We start from the raw sequence: 26,280 nt of genomic DNA on the forward strand, positions 1-26,280 counted from the left end.
TGTGTGTGTGTGTGTGTGTGTGTGTGTGTGTGTGTGTGTGTGTGTGTAGGTCTGAGGCTGGCATTGGGTTTCTTATTTAATCATCTTGTACTTTAGGTTTTGGAATAGGATCTCTTGATTAACCTGGAGTTTATAGATTTGGCTAAGATGGTTGGCCAGTGAGCTCTGAGATCCTCCTGTCTCTACCTCCCAAGTGTTGGGATTACAGGTCTGTGCCACTGCTATGCTCAGCTTTTTACAGGGGCACTCAACAATCATTTTTAATCAACTGAGCCAGCTTCCCAGTCCCAATACAGAACTTAAACAGTATCCACGGATTTTAAGGGAGCCATAACTCAGGGAGACCTTTTCCCACCCTCTCAGTTGGAAGACATCTTTGAGGGATGCTTCTGGTTAGGACTTGGGCCAGTTTTCAGAAGCTCCTGCCTGTGTGACCTGCAGGCCCATCCTCTATACAGCATGACTCTCTGAAGTATCAGGAGGCCATCATGACTATGTGGCACCACCACAGGCTGGACAGCTCTGGTGTCGAGTTTAGGAATATTCCGCAGCTCACAACTGTGACACTTACCATAAACAGAAAATGGGGACACAGGTGCTTCCTACCTCTCTGAGTGCTCTGATATTAATTTGACAGCCAACTTCCAACCCCCTGGGTACTCTCTGCACCCTTGGGTGGAAGGTGGAGGGTGGCCAACAGGAAGGGGACATCTCTGCCTGTCAGAATAAAGAGGACATATGGCAGCAGGAAGGGTGGGGCTTTAGAATCCAGCTGAGCAATGTGGGTGAGTTCCTTGCTGTCTGAGGAGCTCTTTGGATTAGAAGAATACATAGTTACCTCTGCCAGAGAATTAGGTAAGAACTCGAGCACCCCCAGCCAGGCTGCTGCTCTGTGGGAGATCCTTGCCAGTCCTTCCTTCTCCTTCCCTAAAGCTTCTTCCTGAGATCTCTGCACCCTCACCCCATCTCCGTTTCCTCAAGGCCTCAGGGAATTAGGCAGTCCTGCCCTACCCAGATGGTGTATACTCTTGGGAGATGGATGCCAAAAGGTGGCCCTGTCTCTCTGGGGGGGACAGCTGCCCCTAGGCTACCTCTCACTCAGCCATGGGGATGACTCGGCACCATCTGAGATCACGTGAGCTGGGGAACTTGGACCCTCTCGTTCAAGTCAGCCAACACAGCTGGTTCAGAGGAGCTTCAGCCTCTTAGGGAAGACAGCATTGCTTTGGGTTTGCTTCTTTTAATCATTAACAGAGCCCATACTGCTTTCTGGCCATGCCAATGCTCTTCTGGTCTTCACACGTACTGTTTCTTTGCCTGTCTCTGGACCTTGGCCCATGCTGCTCTTTCTGCCTGAACAACTTCTTTGTCTACTTTCTTGGCTCTCCTAAAAGCTACCCCAGAGTCAACATCCCTTCTTCCCTCAACCCCTTATGATGCCCAGTCTGGGTAGGCCTCCAGGGAGTACCCGCACTAGGGCGCATGTCTCCACCATACCACGTCATACTGACTGGTGACAGAAAGTACTCTCTCTGCCTTCAGCCCGGCTGAGCTCTGTTGAGAATGGGAAACGCCTCCCTCCGTTGTCTTTTGATATCTATCATGGCAGCCATAGGATGCTCGGAACATATTGTCCAATGGATCTGTACCTATGTCCGCTCTAGGGTGGGAAGAAACAGCGACCGTGTAAATTCCTATCATGGATCAAGATCAAGAAGAGAAGCTCAGGGCAAGCTGGAGCATTCATATAGAAAAACAAACAAACAAACAAACAAACAAACAAACAAACAAACACCCAAGACAAGACAAAACAAAACAGAAGCACTCTGTTTCAACAGGGAAGACAACTAGACTGGCAGGGTTGAAGGTGGGGAAATGGCCAGAGAGATGGACGACACCAAAGTAGCCAGATAGTGGTAGCTTGTGGACACTCCAGTTGATCTCAGGACTCCCCCCACGAGTGCACCTCTTTGGGTTGTATCCTGTCTGGACCCACCAGCAGCTCCTCAAGAAAATGTGATGGTGCCCTGGGCTTGACAATTCATTAAGCTGTTGCTGGAACTGGCTAGGGAAAGCTCCCATATGGTTTTATTGATTTTCCTGGCATCTCATTTTTATCATGCAATAATTGTGTTAAAAGCGAGCGACACGACTGGCCCAAAGTTGTTTGAGTTCATTAATGGTGAGGTGTGTAATTTCTAGGTTTTCTTTCAGGACCATAAAAACCATCCTCGAGACTTTTAGCCTTTGTTTCAAAGGATAGACTGGGAGGCCCCTTTTGTGGCTTTTTAAGCGAACACTAAAGCGGCTCACCTGGTCAAATCATGATGGGCATTTCAGGTTTGTTTCAGGCTGCCCTTGTGATTGCTCAGCAAAGCAGCCCCTCCTCTCTCCTCCTTTCCTCCACACAGCCAAGCCAGCTGCTACACTGGGGTTTTGACTTGCATTGACCTCTTGGGAAGCACACACACCAAGGGCTTCAAGGCCTGTCCCATTATGCGGATGACATGGCCATTAGTAACCATGGTAACCTCCCTTCCTTGGCTTTTGTGGCTCCACAGGTCTAAATCCGCACAGGTCTTGTCCAGATTTGAAGGAGTTTCTGGGACCTAAGCAGAAAGGCACCTTTCCTTGAGCCAAGGGAAGCAAATAGGGAGTATTTTCAAAGCCTTTCAGCTGCAAACAACCTTGAATCTCCAATTCAGTAAATTTAAAATAAAACAAAGAAAAGATGCACCACCTCCGTCTTGGTGTGTGTGTGTGTGTGTGTGTGTGTGTGTGTGTTTTCTCCAGCTGTGAGCATAATACACGCAGAGGGTGTGTTAGGCTAAAAGTTTGAGGACTCAAATACGAACAGGCTTGAAGGCTGGTGTCCAGCCAGGCAACAGGACATCCGCTGAAACCTGCCTTATAAATAAGGGTACAGTTGAGGGACATTTGGGTGGGTTGTTTCCAGATTCTGGCTATTATGAATAAAGCTGCTACGAACATGGTTGCACAAATATCCTTTTTGTATATGTGAGCATATTTTGGATATATGCAGGGTATAGAGGCAGATGCTGAGACTCATAGCCAAACTTTGGGTAGAGTGCAGGGAATCATATGAAAGAAGGGGGAGACAGTAAGACCTGGAGGGGACAGGAGCTCCACAAGGAGAGCAAGAGAAACAAAAAATCTGGGCACAGGGGTCTTTTCTGAGACTGATACTCCAACCAAGGACCATTGATGGAGATAACCTAGAACCCTTGCCCAGATGTAGCCCATGGCAGCTCAGTCTCCAAGTGGATTCCCTAATAAGGGGAACAGGGCCTGTCTCTGAGATGAACTCAGTGGCTGTCTCTTTGATCACTTCCCCCTGAGGGGGGAGGGCAGCCTTACCAGGCCACAGTGGAAGACAATGCAGCTAGTCCTGATGAGACCTATTAGGCTAGGGTCAGAGGGAAGGGGAGGAGGACCTCCCCGAACAGTGGACTGGGGGACGGACATGGGAGGGGACTAGGGAGGGGCTACAGCTTGGATACAAAGTGAATAAATTGTAATTAAAAAAATAAATAAGGATACAAGACGATTGGGCCTTATTTCACCCCCTTGTCAAAGAACCATGAAAAAGGACTTACCTCCCACAAAACAAAACAAGCAAACAAACAAAACCTAACCAACCAACCAATAAACAAAAAAACCCTGACAAGTGTGTGGGAGACAGTACATATGCAAATGAGCTCCACTGAACCATTCCGTTATGTGTATGTATTTAAAAACATATTGTATGTGATAACTACAGCTGATAAACACAGGTTGAAAGTGAAATTCTAAACTACTGAATGCTTCAAAATCTGAAACTTGCCAAGGCCAGCATGGCTTGCAGAGGGCTACCACGCCGTGAAGTGTGCAAAATGATGGAAAATATTGCAGCGGAGTTACCTTTGGGCTGTGTGTATAATGTGGATAGGAAACATAAATATTCTTAGATTCAGAATACAGTCCCAGTCCCAAGATATGCCATTACATGTGCAAATATTCCAAATTCTAAAAAAAATCTGAAACCTGAAATGCTCTGGTCCCTGGTGGTTTTGCTAAGAAATACTTGAACATACCGTGCCAGTGACATACCTGATCGATATTGATAGTGTTAGGATTTTGGAATGAAACCTGCTTCTGGGTTGCCTAGCAACTTATGATGTCATCATGTGTCGCCAGCCAGGTGGCCACAACTGGAAGGCAGCATGGTTACCTTGCCCCTTAAAGGGACCAGCCGGCCATGTGGTCTCTCTCGGTCCTCTCTTCTCTTGCTCTCTTGGTCCTTTCTCTGTTAGGGCGCCCACCCCTCTCCTTCTCCCCATCATGTCCTGCTCTCCCTTCCCTCCCTCTTTTCATATCCACCTAATAAACCTCTTTCATAGAAGATCTGTTGTGAGCCTCATCATTCATTAAGTGGTCCCAACAGATAGTTTGTGTAAATATATATGGTCAATTAATACATTAATTTTAAGAAGTACATTGTGTGTGTCAGCCTCTCAGAACCCACTGCCTGTTTTAACCCTGCCAATAAAAAAAGGGAAATCTGTACTCGCCCACCCTCTGGAGTAGACAGGTAGAATTTGGTAGAATTTACCTGTCTAGGCTTGGCCAGCCTCCGCAGGGGTGCTGTCCGAGTCGGAGTCCGCGCGCTCCGCTGTGCCTTCTGCCACTCTCTGACTCCAGCTACCCCATTTCTCTGAGATGGCATCCTCCTCTCCGACCGTCACCTCCACAAAGTCCACAATGCTCGACTCCTCGTTTTCCTCACTGCCTTGGCCGTCTCGGCTGCTGCCCTCGGACCTGTCTGAGGTGGCCTCTGAGGGCTTGCCTGCCAAACAGTCCTTGGCTTGCTCGCCACCCGCTTTTACCCTGGGGACCAGCTTCTCGGAGTTCTCCTCGCAGAGTGCTTTGGGGTCCTTGGCATACTGGTGAGCCACCTCGCTCCCATTCTTTGGGCTCTCAGCCACTTGTTTTACCACTCTTCTTGACACAGCATCGTGGCCATGGTCATCTGCCAGGTGATGCCGCTGGTACTGTTCCAGCCAGCTCAAGGTTCCAGTTTTTAGTAAGCATCGGTTCTCCTTGAACCAGCGCACAATCTCAGTTCGGACCAGGCCGGTCTTGGCAGCTAACTGGTCGTACTCCTGAGGAGTGGGCCACTGGGTTCTCGCAAAAGTGCTCCTAAGCAGGTGAATCTGTTCTTGATTTTGTATGATCGCTGATGAAGGGCTGGGCAGAGAACCGGCTAACTGGCCACCAGAGAGCTGGTCAAGCCGAGATAGAGCACCATTGGGGGCTACCCCATCTGAGCCTTTTTTGCCAGGCCCCATGGAATCCAAGACAGCCTGTTCCATGGTGTCTCGAAGCTTCCGTCTCTCTGAGAACCAGGAGTCGATTTCCCTCCTGCTCAGCTTGGTGTCCACCCTCAGCCGCTCCACCTCCGCCTGGGTGGGGAAAGAGCTTTTCAGAAAGCTGTCTTCCAGAGTTTTCAACTGCCCCTGGCTTTTCTCTTTGAATTTCTGGGGGCCAAAGTCTGGGTATATGTGGTAGGTGCGACCGTGTCGGTTGCTGGTAATGGCCATCTGGTCTTTGGCAAGGGATTCGCTGGTGATGTGGACGATGCCCCTCTGACACCGGTACCGATGGTCACTGAACCACTTCTTGATTTCGCTCCTGGCAAGGCCTGTCACCTCGATGAGCCGGTAGACCTCAGCGTCGTCGGGGAACTGGCTCTGCAAGAAGCTGGCCTTGAGGTGCGCGATCTGCAGTTTGGTCTTCTTGCGGTCGCTAGCCGGGGTGCTGAGCGGGGTGTTGGCCACCTTGGGTGGGGGTTCTGGCACCTGGGTGATGTGTGGGCGCTTCGGCTCAGGGGCAGCTTGAGGAGTCACCAAAGGTCTCTTCTGGCCATGGTTGGTCACCCCAGCCACGGCAAGTGTGATGGGAGAGCAAGAGACCGTTGTTGGCCCACTGGTCACTTGAGTCAGCACCAGGCTGGGCTGGCCAAGGATCTGGCATGGAAGGGCCGTCTGTAAAATGGGCTGCGACACTTTTGTCGGGGCCAGCTGAGCAGGAAGCACAGTGATAGTCGGGGGTACTGACTGAATGGTGCCATTGAACATCTTCTTCCGGGCCTCCTCCACCTCCTCTGGGGACCAGCTGATGCCGTGCTTTAAGCGCTGGGTGGCGAACCAGATTCTGATGTGCTCCTCTGGGTGTTTGGAGGCAGCGGTCAGCCAGGAGAGCTCAGCCTGGGTGGGGTAAGGGAATTTGTTAAAGGAGTTGATCATGGTGGCATTTGTGTCCAGGGCAGAGTTGTATTTGGTAGTATTCAGCGGGACGGGGACCTTGGGGACAAGGTTGATATTTGGTGGAAGCTGTACAGAAGGCATGACGTGTCCCAGTGAATCTTGAAGGAGCTCCACACTTCCAAGCCTGGACAGGATCTCAGCCGTGTCTGTCACCAGGCGGGCAGTCCCTTCCATGTGGTTGTCCGGGGCAGCCTCATCAGGCTTCTTGGGCACTTTTTTGGCATCTCCCTTCAGTTTTCCTGTCTTCATCACGGGGGTCTTACCCACTGAGACCCCAGGGTCGTTGTCACCACTTCCAGGACCGCTGGCGGCCATGGACACATGGTTGGTGGCTTCGATGGACTGTTCCAGAACTGTCTGATTATTGCGCTTGATCAGTTTCAGCTTGAAGTTGGCCTCCCCGGGATGGAACTTGGAGTTGTGGTCAGACAAGGAGTCATATTTTTTGGTTGTGAAGTTACATTCGGCACACACGTAGAGGGGGTTGAGAATCACGTTGGGGTGCTGCATGTCCACGTGTTCCGTGAACTCGTTCAGATTTTGTGTGGAATAAGGGCAATATTTGCACTCATAACCGCCCTGGAGTTTTTTGGACTGGCTTTCCCCCATAGATTTCAGCTCTACCACTTCATTTTCTTTGGACGAGTTTTCGGGTTCTGTTGCCCAGTTGTCCTTGGTCACGTCGGACTGCGGCATGCCCGTTCCTTTGTCTTTGGCCCTGTCTGCTTCCTCCAGCACACCTTGTTCTACTACTTGTGATGTCCGAACCATACACGGAGTTGTTGATTTCCGTTTGCTTGCCATGCTGCCTGCCTGTGACCGACCAATGGCTTCTTTTTGGAGTGGGTAGGGACAGAACAGCGAGTCTCTCGGCTTTTGGCTTAATTCCCTCCCCAGTGCCTTTGGCTTCCCTGGAAGGCTGAAGTCCTCCGTTTGAGTGTGCAGAATGATTTCAGCACAGAAAATCGCAACTGTAGCAATCACTGGGCACACCAGGCAGCTTCATATCTGTGGGACAAGAACAAAGCCGGACTCATGACTCCTCACAATGCAAAGAAATCAGTGCTTTTTTTTTTTTTAAAGACTTGTTCCCATGACCCACTCCAACTGGCACCAAATCAAACACACATGTAAGCACTCATGGTGGGAGGGTGGGGGCTGGGAACATGAAAGGCGACGCTCTCTTTTCTTAGGGAAGAAAGTGGAACCACGGCAAGCAAACAAGGTTGGGGTCTCCATGTTCAGAGACACAAAGTTACAGAAAGAGAACAAAGACACCAGGATCTTCAGAAGTGCCGAGAGGGGTGCAGAGGACAAGCAAGTTGCCGCAAGTTGCTTTTTATTTATGGAACATCAGAAGCAAGACACCTCACTGTGGCCTGCAAATGGGTTTCCATGACATTAGAAAGTGGGTAAGAGAGCCTGGCGGGTGACACATGCCTGTAACCTACACACTCAGGTGGCCGAGGCACTGAGATCATGGGTTTGAGTTCGAGGCTAGCCTGGGTTACATAGTGAGATTCTGTTCCAAAAATCAACAAACAAAAAACCCAAATGAGAAACGACAACAACAGAAATGGATGTGGACAGGTCAATTCTTATCATAAAAGCACAAGTACAGAAAATGCAGGGAAGTGAAAAGGAGACTAATGTAAACCACCAACCCAAGCACCGTGCTTTCCTTGTTTCTCTCAAACTGTACCCCGTTTCCTTTTAAAGGGGCAGCTTGGTATTACACACAGTACAGGGATGAGACACCGGTTTGTATGCTTGTGACAGGGTCTCTCAGACAGTCTAGGCTGGTCTCGCTCTCCCTGTGTAGCGTACGATGGCCACAAAGTCCTGATTCTCTTGTCTCAGCCTCCTGAGTGCTGGGATTACAGGCATGTGCCATCGTGGTTGACTCAATTTGGGGTGTAATAAACTGCCTTTGGACACAGGCCTGGAAATGGTTCTCTCTACTCACGTGCCTGCATTTTTGCCTCAGCTGGCCTTTCCTCTGGCAGTGCCTGAGAGGCTCTGACTCCCAGCTCAGCTGACATGAAAAGAAACTGTCTGGATGTGCTTCTGTGATTTTTATTTCATTTGTATGTATGTGTTCCTGTCTGGACGTGTGTATGGGCGGGCACCTGCAGAAGTCAGAAGAGGGCATAAGATCTCCCGGAGCTGGAGTGAGTTGTAGGTAGCTGTGAGCCCCCTAATGTGGGTGCTGGGGACCGAACTTTGGTCCAGTAGAATAGCAGCGAGTGCTCTTAACTGCTGAACCATCTCCTCAGCCCTTATGCTTAAAAAGAAAAGAACCCCTCCCCTGTGTGTGTGTGTGTGTGGGCGTGTGGGGGGATGGGTGGGCATTTGCCTCTGCATGTGTACAGCAGTGAGAGGACAAACTTAGGAAGTCAGTCCTTCTTGCTTGACACAAGGTCTGTTGTCTGCAGCCTAGCAGGTTGAGAGTTTCTAAGAATTTTCCTGTCTCTGTCTTCTGCCTTGACATGGAAGTGCTGAGATCACAGTCATGTGCTACCATGTGTGGCCTTATATGGGCTTTGGGGTTCTGAGCACAGCAAGGGCTCTACTAGCTGAGCCATCTCCCTTATCTACACGCTGAGCCATCTTGCCTTATTTATCCGCTGAGCGCTTATCCACCTCCATAGGTTTGATCCCTAGTAAAGCTGTATTGTTTTCAGGAGCTTCCTGAAAACATCCTCTCTTTTGTGAACTGTCTCTTCATGTCACTTTCATATTGTGGTGCTCAGTGGCTTTATGAAATTTATTACACCTGCAGCAAAATTTAAAGGCATACCTTTCAGCTGTTTTGAGAGTGTATTTTTACATGTCTAACATGTAGAAATCTTAGATTTTAGATAGCAAATTTGTCTTTTTTTTTTTCCCTCTTGTGGCTTCTTTCATTGTGATTTTATATTTGGAAATTCTGTTGTTTTTTTTTTTAAAGCTGTTTTTTTAAATTCACGTTTTCCCTTTTTACATGTTGATCATTCACTTGAATCATCTTGACTCCTAATAATGAACTAGTTTCTTTAGAGCCTTTTGGCTTAAATTTGTTTGTGTGTTTGCTTTTGATCTCTAGGCTAGGGCCTTGCTATTTAGTCACGTCTCAGGCCTGCCTCAGACTCCCAGCAGCCTTCCTGCCCCGGCTTCCTGAGTGCTGGCATCACACGTGTTACGCTACCATGTCCTGCTAACTAATGGTTTTTGTTTTGCATGTAAGTCACCAGTGCTGAGTTTACCTTGAGTTAAGGTCAACTCTCTTGAGCTAAGCGCAGTGTTTTTCTGTGCACCTTCCCCATCATCTCAGCAGCATGCGCTGCGTGACCCTTTATCACCGGGGTGTAAGGAACCACCTTCGCCACACGCTACAGTTTACATTACCACAGCTTGTTCCCAGTTGCCCAGTCTGTACACCCAGTCTAACTACAGCGGCTTACTGAGCAAGGGGTTCCTCTTCGCTCCTCTTCTCTCTCTTTCCTTTCTTCCTTTCTCCTTCTTCCTTCCTTCCTTCCTTCCTTCCTTCCTTCCTTCCTTCCTTCCTTCCTTTCTTTTCCTTTCTTGTGCAGAACCCTTTCTTGGTTAGTTCAATTATCCTCACAAATCAGAATCAACTGCAAAGTAAAATCCTATTAGAATTTTTTTTTTGGAACTGCAATAAACAAATATTAATTTGGGCCACAGGCACAATTTGCTTATTAGAAGGTATGGCCAACAGCACTCTGGGGAACTGCTGGGCTGAGCCACTGTTGGCATCTCAATGCCTTTTACTCTGGGGCTACTTTCATTGTGGTTTTATATTTAGAATAGAAAAGAGGGTGTTTGGGGGCAAGGACATCCAACATCTGGGAGAAGAAAAGTGAAGAGGTGACATATTGACCTTTGAGTCCCACTCAGGACAGGCCTCAAGGGCAGAAGTGAAGAACTTATGTAAAGGGCAACTCTGAGACGCTGGGGCTCAGGAGCCACACTGTGCAGGACTCAGGAAAAAGCCCCTTGGTGAGTCCCAGAGCCTGATCTCTCTGACACGGGAACACTGGTGTTTTCAGGCTGGGGTACTCTATCAACAGCAGGTGCACGCTGCTCAGGAGGGGTAGGAGGGAGAGGCCACGGGAAAAGAAGAGCAGAGGGTGACCAAGTCTTTCTGTTGACCATACTTGTAACAGACCCCGAGAAGCTGGTTCTGCTAAAAGCCACTGACTCCTCACTCAGGCTGGAAAGGTAACTGAAGCCAGATGAACATCTCTGCCTTCATTGTGTGTCTATCTACTTTACTTTGATTCAGACTCCCACTTGGCCCTGCCCAGGCACAGTCATCGTTAAGACATGTCTACCTATCTGAGCTGTCTCAGCTTCTTTAAGGTTAAAAGAGTCATTGTCCTAAACCTGCAGTCACCGTGAAGTCCAGGAAGGGCAAATCCCACAGGACAGACCTCCCTAAGGTGAGAACAGTGATCTATGACGGAGAGGCTGCATAGATTATCCTGAAGGGCTTCTAAACCATAACAGTGATTATGAGATGAGATGAATTGATTATGACATCACCTTTCAGACAATCATAGGCAGGACCATACTCTGACCATGGGCTACTTAATTACACTCCTTTTGCCCAAATTTCCCTAAAGCTCATTATCAATTCCTAGAAGATGAGCTAGGAGTCACTAGACTCCTTTAGTTTTGCTCTTTCCAACACACTGATTAAAATATCTACCAGCACGCAGGAGGCCGAGGTAGGCAGATCTCTGAGTTCAAGGCCAGAGTGATCTGCAGAGTGAGTTCCAAAATAGCCAGGGCTACACAGAGAAACCCCGCTAGAAAAACCAATGAAATAAAATGACAAAAATTCTCTCTGCTTTTCACTATTTCCCTTCCCTTTAATTGGCATATTGCGATGGGTAGCAAGACTATCTTCTTGCGAGTGCTGGAGCTGAAGCCAAACTTGGTAGCTGTCCACTGACACTGGCTTCTTGCAGCCTCCATTTCTCTCTGAGTTTCATTCTCTCAAACACAGGCTGCACACATGAACATTGCAGTCAGTCAGTGGCTCTACTTTTGCCCACTTGGGCCTTAAATCTTTTGGCCCTCTCCACATAGCCACTTCACCAGCAGTCCCATTGACTCTAGTGTTCAAAGACGCTGTTTAACTCTGAGCTAAGCCACCATTATCTCTAGCCTGGATTCCCACCACAGCCACCCACAATTCCCCTGCTGCTTGTCCAGAGCAACAGAAGGATGTGTTAAGACTAGAGTTCGCTCTGGGTGCTCTCTGAAGCGTCTCTGGTTTCACGTTACAGTGAACTCCACTCTGTGGTAACCGCCTGCAAGCTTGGGCTTGCTGTGACCCATGCCCTTTCTGCTTTGTGGACACATTCCAGCTGCTCTGCCTGGAGTGGCACTTCTATTACAGGGCCCGTCAGAACATTCCACACCCAGAGAGGGCACTTCTGGCTATCACTTCTTTGTAAGTGAACGTCTCCCCGCGACTGTTCCTTCACTCTTCCTTGCTTTCTTCAAAGCACTTTCCAAAAACCAACCTTATAGTGGTCTATAAGTGGTGAAGGGCATAGCCACCCAGTTGCTTATTGCTGGATCTGTGCTGTTCAATATGGCAGCCACCAGCCACATAGGGCTCTTTGAACTTAACTGAAGTGAGGAGGCTCAGGAGCCAAGTGTGGAGTGATTTCCATATTCACAATAGGGCATTGTCACTAAATGGGTAGTGCTAGAACCAAATGTCCTGGAAGGGGTGAAGATTTTCTTAAGAGCTACACTTTGCTTCTCTGAGACAGGAGAGTGGCTATCAACACTGACAGGAAAGAAACCAGTTGGCAGAAGACCACAAACCTCTCCCTGTCAGGGCTACATATAAGGAATAGAGCATGTGCAAGCCACATACAGGATACAGAACTGTAGGAAAGGCACATGCTCTGTGTGTGACCCACAAAGGCTCACCACTCTTGGGGTGGGAACTGAACACTGCTTTGAACTTGTAACCTTCTCCAGCTCTCTGGCCCCGTTTCTAGGCTCACGTGTGCTTTGTGTGGTTTCTTAATAAACCATCTCTGTTTCTATTATCCATGTGTCTCTGTTCCTATTCTTTGCTCTGACACATAAGACCCTACTTCAATCACCACTTTGGCTACCAGACTATTGAGACAGTGGATCCTAAGGAACTAGAACCTTCTTTTGTTTTTTGTTTTTGCTTTGGGCTTCTCTGTGTAGCACTGGCTGCCCTGGAACTCACTCTGTAGCCCTGGCTGGCCTCAAACTCATAGAGCTCCACCTGCCTCTGCCTCCCGAGTGCTGAGGTTAGAGGCATGGACTTTTCTTCTAGTACCATGTAAGGGAAGGGAGAATCTGAAGTCTTGGTGTCAGTTAGAGGTGAGGCATGTCTTCTGGGAAGAGTTTTCACATAGTGTGACCACTTGAATAGACCAGAAGGCAGAAGCTAAATGTGACAATGCAGGCCTACACCTTGACCAGGACTGATTGGCTGTGCATACCTCTTTTCCTCTGTTTAAACCTGGACGTCAGGGCTGGAGAGATGGCTCAGTGGTTAGGAGCATGGGCTGCTTTCCCAAAGGACCAGGCTTCAATGCCCAGCACCCACACGACAGCTCACAACTGTCTGTATGTAACCCCAGCTCTAGGGGCTCTGACGCCTCCCATGCATGCAGGCAAAACACTAATGCACATAAAATAAAAATAAACAAATCACGTAAAAAGAAAACCTGGACCAGACCTCAGGTTGGTGCTATGTAAGTAAACTTGGGCACAGTAGGGTGCTGTCACTTGGCCTTTCTACTTGTTTTTATTTCCAGGGTGTTTGAATGGAATAAATATCCTTTCTCTGCTTTTCACTATTGTCTCCTAAATAGGCTTATTGAGGACAGGTGGCTGAGCCTAACTTGTCAGGGTGAATGGGGCCAGGCTTTGACCTTAGCGGCTGTGCTAACAGAAAGGGAAGAAGGGCATAAATGTTTCCTGGGGACTGTAGCTCATATGAGTGGTGATGTATGGTTAAAGCTCCCAGGAATGTTTGGCAGAGCGTTCATGTGTCTGCAAACATGTGTGTGGGTGCTGGCCTATGTAAGTGGAAGATATTGGCAGGAGAAGCCTATAACATTTTTTTCATGGGTACTGTTGACACAGCGGAATGTGTTTCACCCACTGGCCACTGGCCACGGAACAACTGAATTATAAATTTCCAAAGAGAGGGAGCGAAAGGAGACTTCATTTATGTAGAATAGAGACATCAGTCAGAAGTGGGTTTGGGAGAGAAAGGACTTTTTTTTACCGGAATGATTCTAATCTGCTAAGTGAGGCTGAGAGATAAGGCTAATTATAATGAAATAGGCATTAAGCTTCCCTCGGTTCCAAGACTCTTGGTTCAAAACATGCACTAGTTTCCAAAACTCACTCAGTGAGCAAGCATGAAAGCCAGCGTGGATCAAAGGAGGAAAAAGCATGAAACTGGACAAGGCTCCTGATATGTGGAGCCCCTGGAGAATTCATCTCTTGGGTCTCAATGGAAGGGCTAGGAGAAACACTGCCTTTGGAAGTGTTGTCCCAGCACAGCAAGGTTTGGGGGTTTGTAGAGCCCAGCACTTGGGGCATCTGTCTGAACGTGCGAGCCATGGTCAAGGCTGGGATTGTCACCATGCAGCCTGGTAACCACTGTCACAGAAGCTAAAGTGTTTGAGCAGAGCCTGAGGTGTCCTGGTCAAAGCTGGCAAGGGCAGAAGTGAACAGGAAGCCTGAGAGGTGGCTCAGAGGTTAAGAGTGTTCCTGCTGTTTCAGAGGACCCAGGTTCAGTTTCCAGCACCATCACGGTAGCCCACAAACATCTGTAAACTCCAGCTCCAGGGCACCAACATCCTTTCTGCCCTGTGGGCCCTGGGCATACACAAAAATTAAACCAAATCTTATAGAATCAGAAATGAGTAAATGAATGGATAAAACACGTTTTGACCTACAGAGCCCCATCTGAATGGGTGGCAGGGACCTCACAGACCAGCTGTGAGTTGTGAGTCCTGGCTTCCCTAAGGCCCTGAACTGGGCACAGACATTAGCCCCCACCCCCAGCACACAGATGATACTTCACCTTAAAAGAGCAGTGAACTGGCCTTGCCTCTGTGTGTGTGTGGGAGAGAGAGAGAGACAGAGACAGAGACAGAGACAGAGAGATAGACAGGAGAGCAGAGGAAGGGAGGGAGGAAGGGAGAGAGGGAGGGAAGGAAGGGGACTGGAAGAGAGGATTGGAGAAAGGATAGAATAGAAAAGGATAGGAGAGGATAAGAGGGGAAAGGAGAGGGAAGGGGAAGGGAAGGGAGGGGAGAGGCGAGGAGAGGGGTGAGTGAGCGATGATTTTCATTAGTTAACATGGTAAACTGCCCTTTCTAGAAGGGCACCACCACACTGGGTCAGGGCCCACCCTAATAACCTAACTTAACAGTAATCACCTTTATCAAGGGTTTCTCCACACTCTGAGCAACAGGCTATTAGAACCTCAACATATGAGTCTAGGGTTTTGAGCACAGTTTATCCCATAATATTGGAGCCAGGCCCTGGCATCTGGTAGTCTTTCTACGGCACAGAAGTGGCTTGTGAATGCTGGTGGCAGATTGCCCAGGCACCTGTCAGTGGCAGGAATGGCTTCAGGTGCTGGGTGGGGTTCTCGGTGAGCAGAGCTTAGCATGTGGAGGAAAGGGTGGGTACAGGATGGGGGTGATTCTGGCTTGAAGCAGACAACGACTCCCTCCATGACAAGATGGCAACGGAGCACATGGGCATCATAAAGACAAGTGAAGAAGGAAATTTTGAATCATGAGGCCTGGTCCTATTTCATTTTGTGAGGCAGGGCAAGATAAGTATAGACGAAGGCTCCACAAAGGGAATGTGACCTTATCCTTTTTAGACATAGAGTGCTCAATTCAAGGTCCCCACACCTTCTGGGTGAATCTTTATACTAACTCTGCAGAGTAGCTATGAGTAACTCCAACTGCTGATGAAGACCTAAGACCAGGGAGCACGAGTGTCTTGACGAAGAGCACACAGCCACTTCCTAGCAGAGCTGGGATTTGAACAGATGCTATCCAGCCCTGGGGCTCTTGGCACTGCACACCACAGATGAGCAAGGCTTCAAAGGTGGGAGAGTGCATTTCCCAGGTGCAAGAAAGGAAAGTGAAAGCGCTTCCAATCTGAGGACTTTCATGGGCTAAGTGGAAGGGAAAGGCGTATCTAGGTCCTGACAGGGATAAGCCATGAGGGCGGAAGCAGGCTTGGGGGCCAGACAGCAACACTAAGGAGGTTGATTCTGCAGGCAATGGAGGATCAGAGTCTTTCAGGCAGGGTCCAGGAGGCAGAAGGTTCTCAGAAACAGCTTTGGGGGTAGGGGTGGCAGGAAGAGAGTCATAATAAATGAAGACGGTAAGACCTCTGAGATCGACCTGTCACCTTAACAGAGCCAAAATAAAGAGTCGGGATCCGAGTGGCTATGAGATACCTTTCTCCACAGCCACACTTCTTTGAATAGTTGCTGAGCATACTTCATTTTTTTTCCCATCTAGAACTTTCTCACATTCAGTGTTGCTTTCCAATGCAGGCATCACTAGATTCTTCCATATTCATTTCCCCAGCAAGGACAGTAGACATTCATTACAGGATTAGTATACGCCAAAGATTGAGTTTCATGTCTCCAAAACTTTATGAGTTTCCAAGGCTCATACAGACTTAAGGAGCATGGTCAGTGTCACAGAGCATGAAGCAGCAGAGCTGGGACACAAACCTTATCTACAAACTGTGTGGGGATCTTTCAGTGGGTGGGTTGAGTGTCACCCTGAGAGATGAGGCTCTCTGAGATTCTCTAGGTTGGCACACTCCCACTGTCATCTGGCTCTTTCTCCTCCCCACTCTCAGGTTCTGAGTCAAGGCGGTGGCATTTCCTGAGTTTTCTCTATGTGTGGCCTGAAGTTCCTAAGGAAGGAAAAATGTGGCCAAAGCCCCCGAGGAGCTCTGGAAACTCTGCCCTATATGGCTGACACAAAGTTTGGATGTCAGCTTGAGGGTCATGACTAGGTTCTTGACCTCTCAAGGGAGTTACCTGAGGGAATGAGAAATCCCTGCTGGAGGCTCCTCTGTGCAGCATGGGAGATGCAGACAGAGAGGCCAGAGGGTCTGCCAAAGCCCAGCCTGGGTGCTGAGGCAAGGGAGAGCTCAAGGAAATCATTCCTGGGGCCTGCATGGGAGCCACCTCTCATTTCAGAGTTTTGCATTGAGGCTGTCAAAGGAAATGACAGGGCTGTCTGGGAGCTTTGACACAGAGCATCTCCCCAAGACATCAGAGTCTAAAGGATGCTTTTAGTTTGCTGGTTTTTCTGACAGAGCTGTTGGCAGTTTGGGCTACAGTTCATCAAGGGTAGATCATTCCTGAGGGAGCAGGTGTTGCTCCTTTGTGTTTTAAGGTCACAACATTACCATCTTTCTCAAGGTTTTCTGACCAGTAGGTGTCTTGGGAGACACAGTGCTGCTGGCATGGGATAGGAGGAATTTGAGGCAGACATCGGTGGTCCCGGACTTGTCTCTAAGCTCCAGTTTTCAACTCATTCATCTGTCCCTATCATTACTACCATTTCTCTCATCTGCATGACAGGAATTGCTTTCAATAGGCCAGTGGTGATCCTGAGTTCATTCCTATGTTTTCTGACTTCTTTCCAGTGTATGTTAAGTCTAAACTTGAATTGTATGGGTAGGTCAGAAAAATGGGTAGGCCATCACACAGCACCCCGGGGGGGGTTGTTGTTGAAAAACCACTAGTTCTTGAGACTCAGCCAAAACTTAATAACCATAGATATTTGGGAGCATGGCCTAGGAACCTGCATGCCTAAGCAGCAGTCATGTTGAAGACCATGGCCATAGGACATCCCTTGACATCTGCTGGTTGGACAGAAGCCAGCTCTGTCCTGTGAAAGAGCGATGTTCTTTGATGCAGCAGAGCCAAAAGCTGCCCAAGCTCCCTGAGATGACATTAGGGTAGAACAGGGTACTCCTGAGGGGAATGACGGGCACCTCGGGGGACACAAAAACAGGGCAATAATGGCATAATGACCTCACAAAAGAACAGAAGGCGGAATGCTGGGTGTTTGATGACAGGATGAAACATCATGGCTGCAGCAAGGCCCACTGCAACTGAGTGGGTTTGCTTGAGCTGGGATTTCTAAAGCTCATCTTAAAGCAGTAACCCGGGACTGTGGAGATGGCTTGCCAGTAAAGTGCTTGCTGTGACGTGAGAGGACCCGAGTTGGAATCCCCTGCACCTACATGGCAGCCTACGCCTGTAATCCCAGCTCCAGGGAGGCAGAGACAGCGGGTCTCTGGGGTTCACTGGCCATCCAATCTAGCTGATGGATGAATTCCAGATTTTCAAAAGATAACATGGCGATAGGTCAGGAAAGATACCCAGCGTTGACCCTTAACCTCTACATGGACACACACACACACACACACACACCTTTGAAAAAGAGCTCACATCTCATTCATTCCCACGTTCACTGTCAAGGGCACCATGTCAGATACTCAGGGATGAGGACCAGGATTCCTGCCCTGGGGGAGGGGTCTGCTACATAAGGGAGACATAAGCATACAAGCACCTGCATCAGAACACTTGGTACTTGAGATGCTCTGAAGTTGGAAGTGATACTGATGAAGCAAACGCAGGCTCTTATGACCACTGAAAGGAATGACAAAGGCGAGGCCAACCTAAACCCCTAGGGAGAAGTAAAGGTGGCTTTTGATTCCAAATTTAAAAAAAAAAAATCATCCTGTTGTATGTCTGCCAATGTTCTTCAGTGGACACCTCTACGCTCCCATTTTCTCTGAGTAATAATCTTATTTGAAAAACAAAAACAAAAACAAAAACAAAACAAAACAAAAAACCCAAACAAACCACAAAGATGAAGTCATGTTTTAAAGCAGCTAATTTCTTATCATTTTTTTCCCCCTAGGCAAAGCATTCTGTGTAGGAAGCATCGTAGCTGTCACCATTGTGTCCAAGACACCTCCACCCAGGAGAGGAGTGATGTGTTTCTAAAGCAGGAGAAAAAAAATCTCTGAGACCGAAAGAAGAGGGAATCAATTCTAGTTTTATGTGTCACATACATAAATAAATAAGGCACTATCAAATGTTTAAGATGGGCCTGCTCTGATTTACAGCCCATCAAATTCTGCTATCAAAACATTTAGAGAGGCCGAGATGCTCCTGGGATTTTGTTATATTGACAATCCCGGTGTAACCTTTTCATTTCCCTCCTTGCGGGGGATCTACACACACTCCATCTTCCTGGAGCCAGAGAGCAGTGTGCTTTCTCCTCCTCCCCAGGCACGTGTCAGGGTGAGACAGGGCTTTTCAGCAGCTGTTAGACTCTGTCTGTCAGATCTCTCCCTCCCTCCCACCGCACCCCTTCCAGCTGATCCTCTGTATTCCTAAACCCACAGCTCTCTCCCGAAACCCTTTCATCTCCCCCTTCATCTCAAAGACTCGGGATCAAGGCTGAGAGTTTACACTTATTCTTGGATTGAATGTCCTCCACAAAGCCATTCATTCAATAGCAACACTCACACACACACACACACACACACACACACACACACACACACACAAAAAAAAAAAAAAGAGCAGATTTAAACAGTATCCACAAGCTGTGTGTTCAGACTTCTTTGCCAAGGACCCAGAGGGGTGGGAGGGTGAAAACAGCCCCCAAAGACACCTAGGTTCTAAACTGTGGAACATGGGAATCTTAACTTGTATGGAAAAGGGACTTTGACAATGTAACTAAGGCTCTTTAGGTGTGCAGGCTATTCTGGACTACCTAGGTGGGCCCTATATGTGGTTACAAGTGTCCTTCTGAGAGGGACAGAGGGAGGTACCATAACAATGAGTGAGGAAGAGGGGGCAAGGAAAGGGGAGAGGAAGGAGAAGGGAGTAAACTGTGTTTTGGGAAAACAATTTGCTCCCAAGGTTAGGAACTGGTGTCACCAGCTAAGGAACACAAGGTGGTCACTAGCAGATGGAAGAAGCAGGAAGGATTTTCTCCTGACCCTCTGAGGCTTCACCTTGACATGAGTCCAGGGAATCTGGCCTTCAACTTCCGACTCCCAGAAGTGTTTTGAGCTATTATGCTTATAGGCGTATTCTTCTGTGTCCACAAAAATGAACCCAAGGGAATGCTTAACCCAAGGCTTGGCCAACAGCCTGTGCCATTCTTGTGGCCTTGTCTACCTGACAAAGCACCTCTAGGTAGAGAAGAGCAGAGGGCAGACTCCCACCAGCCGTGGTGACACAGCCATTGCTTCATAGGACTGAAGCAAAGAGCTGGCATTCTCAAACTGGCTTGCCCAGAACCACAGGGCCAAGGTCTGTCGCTTTCAGCCTCTGCACACCGCCTCAGTAGGGGGAGTGGGTGCCTCTGCTCCATATTTTAGAAAGACACTTTTCATAGAGATGTGCTCCAGTTTGTCCTGTTCCCTCCGTGCCTAAGCTGGCTTCATGATTCTTTCCCATCTCTTTCCCCATGCCTGCTTCCCTCATGCTGCCCTCACCTCTCCCTCAGACCTTCTGTCCCATCTAAGCTGGGCTCTGACTTATACCCCACCCTCTCCCATTCACTGTTTATTCAAAAAGATCTTTGAGAATTAGAAATCAAACTTGAGATTTTTGCTGGTGCTCAGAGCACACCATACCCATAGCATCAGAATCCTGGGTCCAGGACTGAACTTCTGTCTTATTGAGGTTCCTCAGGAGATGCCTATTTAGCTGGGATAGGAACCCTGAGGCCTCTCATCCTTTAACAGACATGAACGACCGGGTGTATAGTGGATGCCCCTGACTGTAACCGTGTAACGGCTGCTCTGAGAAGTGGAGGGACTGCCTGCAGGCTGTTAGGACCAGAACTGGGCCTGAGCTCACGCAACAGATTTCTCTTATTTCTCAGGACTTTGGAGAGAAACAAATGAAATCCGGGTACGAAGGTGCTGCCTGCCTCCTTCTGCCCACTCCTTCCTTCCTTCCCTTTCTTTATTTCTTCTTCAACTTCCATTTTTAAATTAATATATATTTTTTGTTTTTGCATGTGTGTGGAGGTCAGAGGTCAGCCTTGGGTGTCATTCCTCAGGAACCACTTTTTTTCTTTTTAAAATTTCTTGTTCTTGTTCTTCTTATTATTATTATTAAGACAGGGTTTCTCTGTTTAACTATGCTGGCTGTCATAGAACTTACTCTATAGACCAGGCCTCAAACTCACAAAGATCCACCTGCCTCTGCCTCCCAAGTATTGGGATTAAAGGCCACACCCAGCTTCTTATTTATTTTTTATGAGGCAGGGTCTCTTTCTTGATTCAGAGCTCATTTTAAGTGAGGAGACTAGAGCACCTGAAGTGTCACAGGCCACACAAAGGTACACCGGTCAAGAGGCTTTTGGCAGGTGGCCACTGGCATCTGATTGAAAGGTTTGAGCTGGGCTGACCCAACCAAAACCAGTTAGCAGGCTGGCAAGTAGTGGTGTGTCTGCAATTGTGCCTGAACCAGCTATGGGCTGGGAGGGTGATGGCATTAGTGGACTTTGCTGAATGGATCAAGCCTGGAGGTGCATCAAGGCCTGGGGTGAGGGTCCACTCCTGCATCCTCGCTCCCCAAACTCACGACAGCTTTCGGCGACGTGCTTGGATTCCGCAGGAAGCAGGAAGGAAAAGCCCCTTTTATGGTCACCTTCATCAGAATTCTTCCCCTGCCTAGCCAGTGTGGAAGCATACAAGAAAGGTATGCTTTGCATTTAAACTTGGAAAAGAACTCCCGGCAGTCCACTCTTGCATAATTCTTTTTGTATCTCCGAGCAGTTTTGAGAGCCACTGCTCTCCTGTGGAAAATCTCCTGTCCCTGTGGGCCCACAGCCGTCATTCCTCTGCACCAGCAGTGGTAGCAATGCTGACAGAGAGGTGTCCCTTAGGCCTCTGCTGCGTTATAGGTCACAGAGCATATTCACACATATCCATTTGCATAAGGCCCAGGACCCTGCTGTGCATAGCAGGAAACGCTAGAGCCTCTGGTCCCCCCTGCCCGCCCTCCCCATGGCCCCAGAGGGAGGCTGAAGTGGATTTCTGCCATGATCCATCTCTGAGTTTCTTCACACCCATTCTCTGCTGGTCGCTTTTGGTTTGTACAAGCAGCAAATGGGAAGGCAGTCGCCTTCCATATGCACAGGAGACACAGCGCTGAGCCTGCCCACCTGCTGAACTGGAGCAGAGACTGAGGCCAGATTCTGCCTGAGGGAACAGGCAAGAATGGCCGAGGTTCACAGGCTGAGGAAAGCACACACACAGGGGAGACAGATCTTCTGTCAGTGTGTCAGAGTCACCAGAGACGTTAGAAAAGCATTTTGACAGCTAGCTTGTTGGAGGAAGAGAACAGTTCAGAGACAAAAGGATAGTTGAGTTTTCTCATCTGCTTCATGAGGGGAACAAGAAGTAAACACAAGATTTCTGCAGGAGTCAAATAATTTGGCTGATTGAGACAGAGCATGTGACATAACCTGGACTATAGGAGAATGCCATTAGTTTAGTAATAAGGCAACAAAGGAGTGTGTTAGCTGTAGGACAGGCCCTGTGCTTATCCTCAGTAAAACAACTGCCTCACTTCCCTGTTCTGTGGGGACCCCAAGCTCTCTGTCACTTAGGATGACAACACAAGTCACTTGGAATATTTCCTCCTGTGCTCTGTTATTTGTTCATAACCTTCTATGTGGTTCCGCATGAGGTCAAACCATCCTCACATCTTGCTGGATTCGAGGGAGAGAATATAGCATTGCTTCCTTTCATGGTGAGTTAGTCTTTTTTTTAAATTACTATGTCTGAAGAAAAGAGATTTGGGGTCACAGTTCTGGGAATCCCAAGGTCAAAAGGCCACATTTGATGATGGTATTTTCCTCCCTCCCTCCCTTCTTCTCTTCCTCCCTCCCTTTCTCTCTCCCTTCTTCCCTTCCTTTCTCTCGCTGTGTTTTGAGACAGGGTCTCATAAAGCTCAAGCTGGCTTTGAATTTATGGTACTATGTAGTTCACACTGGCCTTGAACTCCCAACCTTCCTGCCTCCACCTCCCAAGTGCTAGGATTACAAGTATATATCAGCATGCCCAGCTACAGTGATGACCTTCTCGCTGGCCAAGTCCTGCAGTGATGCAGAGTGTCACATGAGAAGAGACGGGGAGTACATGGATAGCTGTGTGGTTCTTCTGTCTCAGCTTTTATAAACACTCCAGAATATAATCATGAGGGCCCTAGTCTAATGACCTTTCCAATTTAATCACTCTCCAAAGCCCACTTCTAAGGGCCACTGTCAGATCAAGTTTCTACTCCCCCTGGTAACCCACACTGGGGATGTAATTCCAACTCATGACCTCGTATCTAAATCCTATAACATGCTTTTCCACTCTGGCTGTCTTGTCCTCCTTCTCTCCACATCTCCATTTCCCCAGCCTCTCTTTTCAGGAGCAGTGAGTGGAGGCTCCTTAGTCTCCCCTCAATCCCATTCCAGTCCTTCTCTGGGACTCTCAGTCTCCCAAGACACAATTCCAGGGCTCTTACCGAACCACCCACTAGCCTGTAGCCTAGATACTGCAGACGAGGCAGACAGCAAAGCAGAACACTTCTCTCTGTCAAGTGCAGATTCTCAGAGGCAAGGCCATTTGACTCGCAGCCACCATGGCTGAGGAGTCCCCTTAACATACATTGATAGGACTGGCCACTTAGTGCCGGCTTCCTCCTGGTGGATAAGGGTGACAGCCAGGGTCAGAGCCGGCTAGGCTATTGGAGAAGTGAAGGAAAAGGAGCCTCATGCAGGTGCTGACCACCCAAGGGGAGGGGTTAAAGGAGAGCTGAGAGAGGCCAGAGCTTCATTATGAGCACGAGGAAAGCCAGTGAATAGTGAGGGGCAGATGAGCTTATGTGTGTGTTGTGAACACAAGTACAAATTCTTTAGAGTATGAGGCCAATCTGGCTGTGATGCCTATTATCTTACTAATTGCCAGAATTTACTGGGCTGATCTGGTTGGCTTGGTGGGAGTTCCCCTCCCTTCTTGCCATTCAACATGTGTTCCTCCAGATGAGTACCAGGTCCAAGGGGTTGACCTTTCCTGGTCTTCAGCTTGAACCCTCTCACAAGCTCTCTATGTTTATTTCTGAACCTGCTGTGTCCTACCCCACCTTTAAGACTTACTCCAGCTGCTGCCTGTCTGGACTGGTCTCCCTTCACAATCTTTCTACCAAAGGCCGATCTACCGTGAACTGCCTTGCTCACATCCTCTCTCCCATGACAGTCTACCTGGATTCTTTCTGCCAGACTCTGTCTTTATCTGACTCATCTTTTCAGAGGCCTATCAGAGCCACCTGTAAAGGTGTTTCTTCCCCAGGGGGCACAGTTATTGCTTTTTCAGCCCAAATCTTTCCCAGCACCGAACATGGCGGCCAGTTCAGCAAGTGTCCAGGCAACACTCATTGAGTATTAACCACACATCAGTACAGCCCTTTCCTAGCCTGTATCTCCTGGGTGTCTAGCATGGTTTACAGAAGACAGGGCTGGTAAGACCTTTGGCAATTCTCTCATTTCAAAAGGAATAAAAAGCACGTGCTTCATTCTACAACCACACACCAAGCTCCACCCAACTCAGTCCAACTTACTCTAACATTACCTTGGAGTAAAAACACCTAGACCTTCAGTGCTGAGAAGCCAGACAGACACAGAGACGGTCTTTGCTTGGCTTAGAAGAAGGCTTCTGCTAGAGTCCCCTCCTCTTTCCTTAGGAGTTCTTGTTATGGCTGACAGCACAGTTTATCACAGGGCCTCCTCTATACTGCTCAATAGCAGGAAGCTGTGGACTCCCTTTCAAAGAAGGGAGCAAGGCCTGCTCATCCTCCTGTATCATCAGCAGCAAAATTAACACAGCCATAACTGAAGAGCCAATACTACTGAGACCACAGCCCAGAGTGCTGCCACCACATGGCTACTCATGCCTGGCTAACGAGGTATAGGCTGTGTGGTAGTCAGAATGAAAATGATCTCCATAGACTCATAGGGAATGGCATTCTTGGAGGTGTGGCCTTGTTGGAGTCGGTGTGGCCTTGTTGGAGGAAGTGTGTCATTGAGGGGTGGGCTTTGAGGTTTCAGAGGCTAAAGCCAGGCCTAGTGACTCACTGTCTCTTCCTGCTACCTGAGGATCCAGATGTAGAACTCTCAGCTACCTCTCTAGCACACGTCTGCCCACACGCCACCATGCTTCCCACTATGATGATAATGAACTAAACCTCTGAACTATGAGCCAGCTCCAGTTAAATGCTTTCCTTTATAAGAGTTGCCATGGTCATAGTGTCTCTTCACAGCAGTAAAATTCTAAGACTGGCTATGTTGGAGCATCATCTCTCTCTGGTCATTGGTTGTTCATTGACTGGCTAACTGGTAGGTTCATCCGCTCAAGAAAATATGTATTACTCTTTAGGGCCTAATCTATCTTTGCACTATATTAGGCACTGGAGTAGCTTGGGACTTGTATTTGAGAGTATCTTTGCTCTCACCTGGGCTTGGGACATGACCCTAGAGAAAGATGTAATGGCAGAAGGTCAGGAGAAAGATGTAATGGCAGAAGATCAGGAGAAAGATGTAATGGCAGAAGGTCAGCATTTGTTCACCACAGTTTATGGGTTGAACTGTGTCTTCTCAAAAAAAAAAAAGCCGACAGATGGCTATAGTTAAACTAAATGGGTTTCAAAAACAAACTGAAAGTCACGGATCTGGAAAAGTGACCGGTACTGTTGAGGGATGGGTTTGACGGGAATGAAGGGAAAGCAAGAGAGAGTGTGGGGGACACAGAGTAATCAAGACCTGTTACACACGCTTATAAAACTGTCGAAGTACAACACTTGACAATAAATGAAAAAATTGTGAAGTCTTAACCCCCAGTTCCTTAGAATTTGGGTACATTTGAAAATAAGGTTTTCAAAATTGTTAAATATAGTCCATTAGGGTGTGCTCTAATCTTCTGATTGGTGGGCGGCCTTTTATGAAGAGGAATTTGGATGCAGAGAAAGACACACGGAGAACAGAGGGTGTGAGGAGAGATGAGAAAGATGGCTATGTACAAGCCAAGGCCCACTGGGGACACCAGAAGCTGAACCTTCAGATACTTCATGTTTGGATTTCTTGCCTTCAGAACAGGAAAGCAATACATTTCTCCTAAGCTATCCACTTTACAGTACTTTTTTTTTTTGGAAACCCTAGGGAAATCACTGCCTCACCAGCACCTCCTTGGGGAAGTCAGAAGCCTGAGCACCCAGAGGCCACTGTGCTGCCAGGAAGACTAAGCAGCTTGTGTGGAGCAAGTGTTCTCCCAGCCCCAGCGTTCTCACCCCACCTCAGGGAAGCCCTCTGGCCTTCTGGACTGTAGATGAGCCATGGCACTTTAAGGTTTCCCACAGAGGGACCTCAAGACATAACAATACATTCAATACATTTCAATTTGCAAAATATAACTTAAAATACTAATAATTATTTTATAATAATAAGTTACTATTATGTGTGCGTGTGTGCACGAATCCATGTGCGGGCTTGTGTACACAAGCACAGGGGCCCATGGCGTCCTGAAGAATGGGTTGGATAACCTGGAACTGAAGGTGGAGGTGGTCGTGAGCGTTCTGACACAGGTGCTGAAGGCGGAACTCAGCCACTGCAAGGGCAGTGTGCGCTGGTAACTGCTGAGCTGTCTCTCCAGCCCCACAGCATTACGTCTTGGTGTAGGTTATTGAGTAGCAATAGGTAATGTGAGCAGAGGCAGAGGCAGAGGCAGAGGCAGAGGCAGAGGCAGAGGCAGAGGCAGAGGCAGAGGCAGAGGCAGAGCCAGGAGACTGCCAGGAGCA

At 48.3% G+C, this 26,280-nt stretch overlaps 1 protein-coding gene across 3 annotated transcripts in view; it reads right to left on the reverse strand.

Moving 5' to 3' along the window:
* The window catches only part of Zhx2 (zinc fingers and homeoboxes 2), a 149,316-nt gene that overhangs the window by 9,312 nt on the left and 113,724 nt on the right, over nt 1-26,280 (reverse strand). For all 3 annotated transcript variants that reach the window (XM_055626501.1, XM_055626503.1, XM_055626502.1), the window contains exon 3: nt 4,613-7,334. In XM_055626501.1, the coding sequence (XP_055482476.1) occupies nt 4,617-7,130 (2,514 nt within the window). In that variant the 5' untranslated portion in view covers nt 7,131-7,334 and the 3' untranslated portion in view covers nt 4,613-4,616. The remainder of the gene's footprint in view (nt 1-4,612; nt 7,335-26,280) is intronic.

The sequence above is a fragment of the Psammomys obesus genome, unplaced genomic scaffold (genome assembly GCF_907164565.1).
Source record: "Psammomys obesus unplaced genomic scaffold, mPsaObe1.curated_primary_1811, whole genome shotgun sequence".
NCBI lineage: Eukaryota > Metazoa > Chordata > Mammalia > Rodentia > Muridae > Psammomys > Psammomys obesus.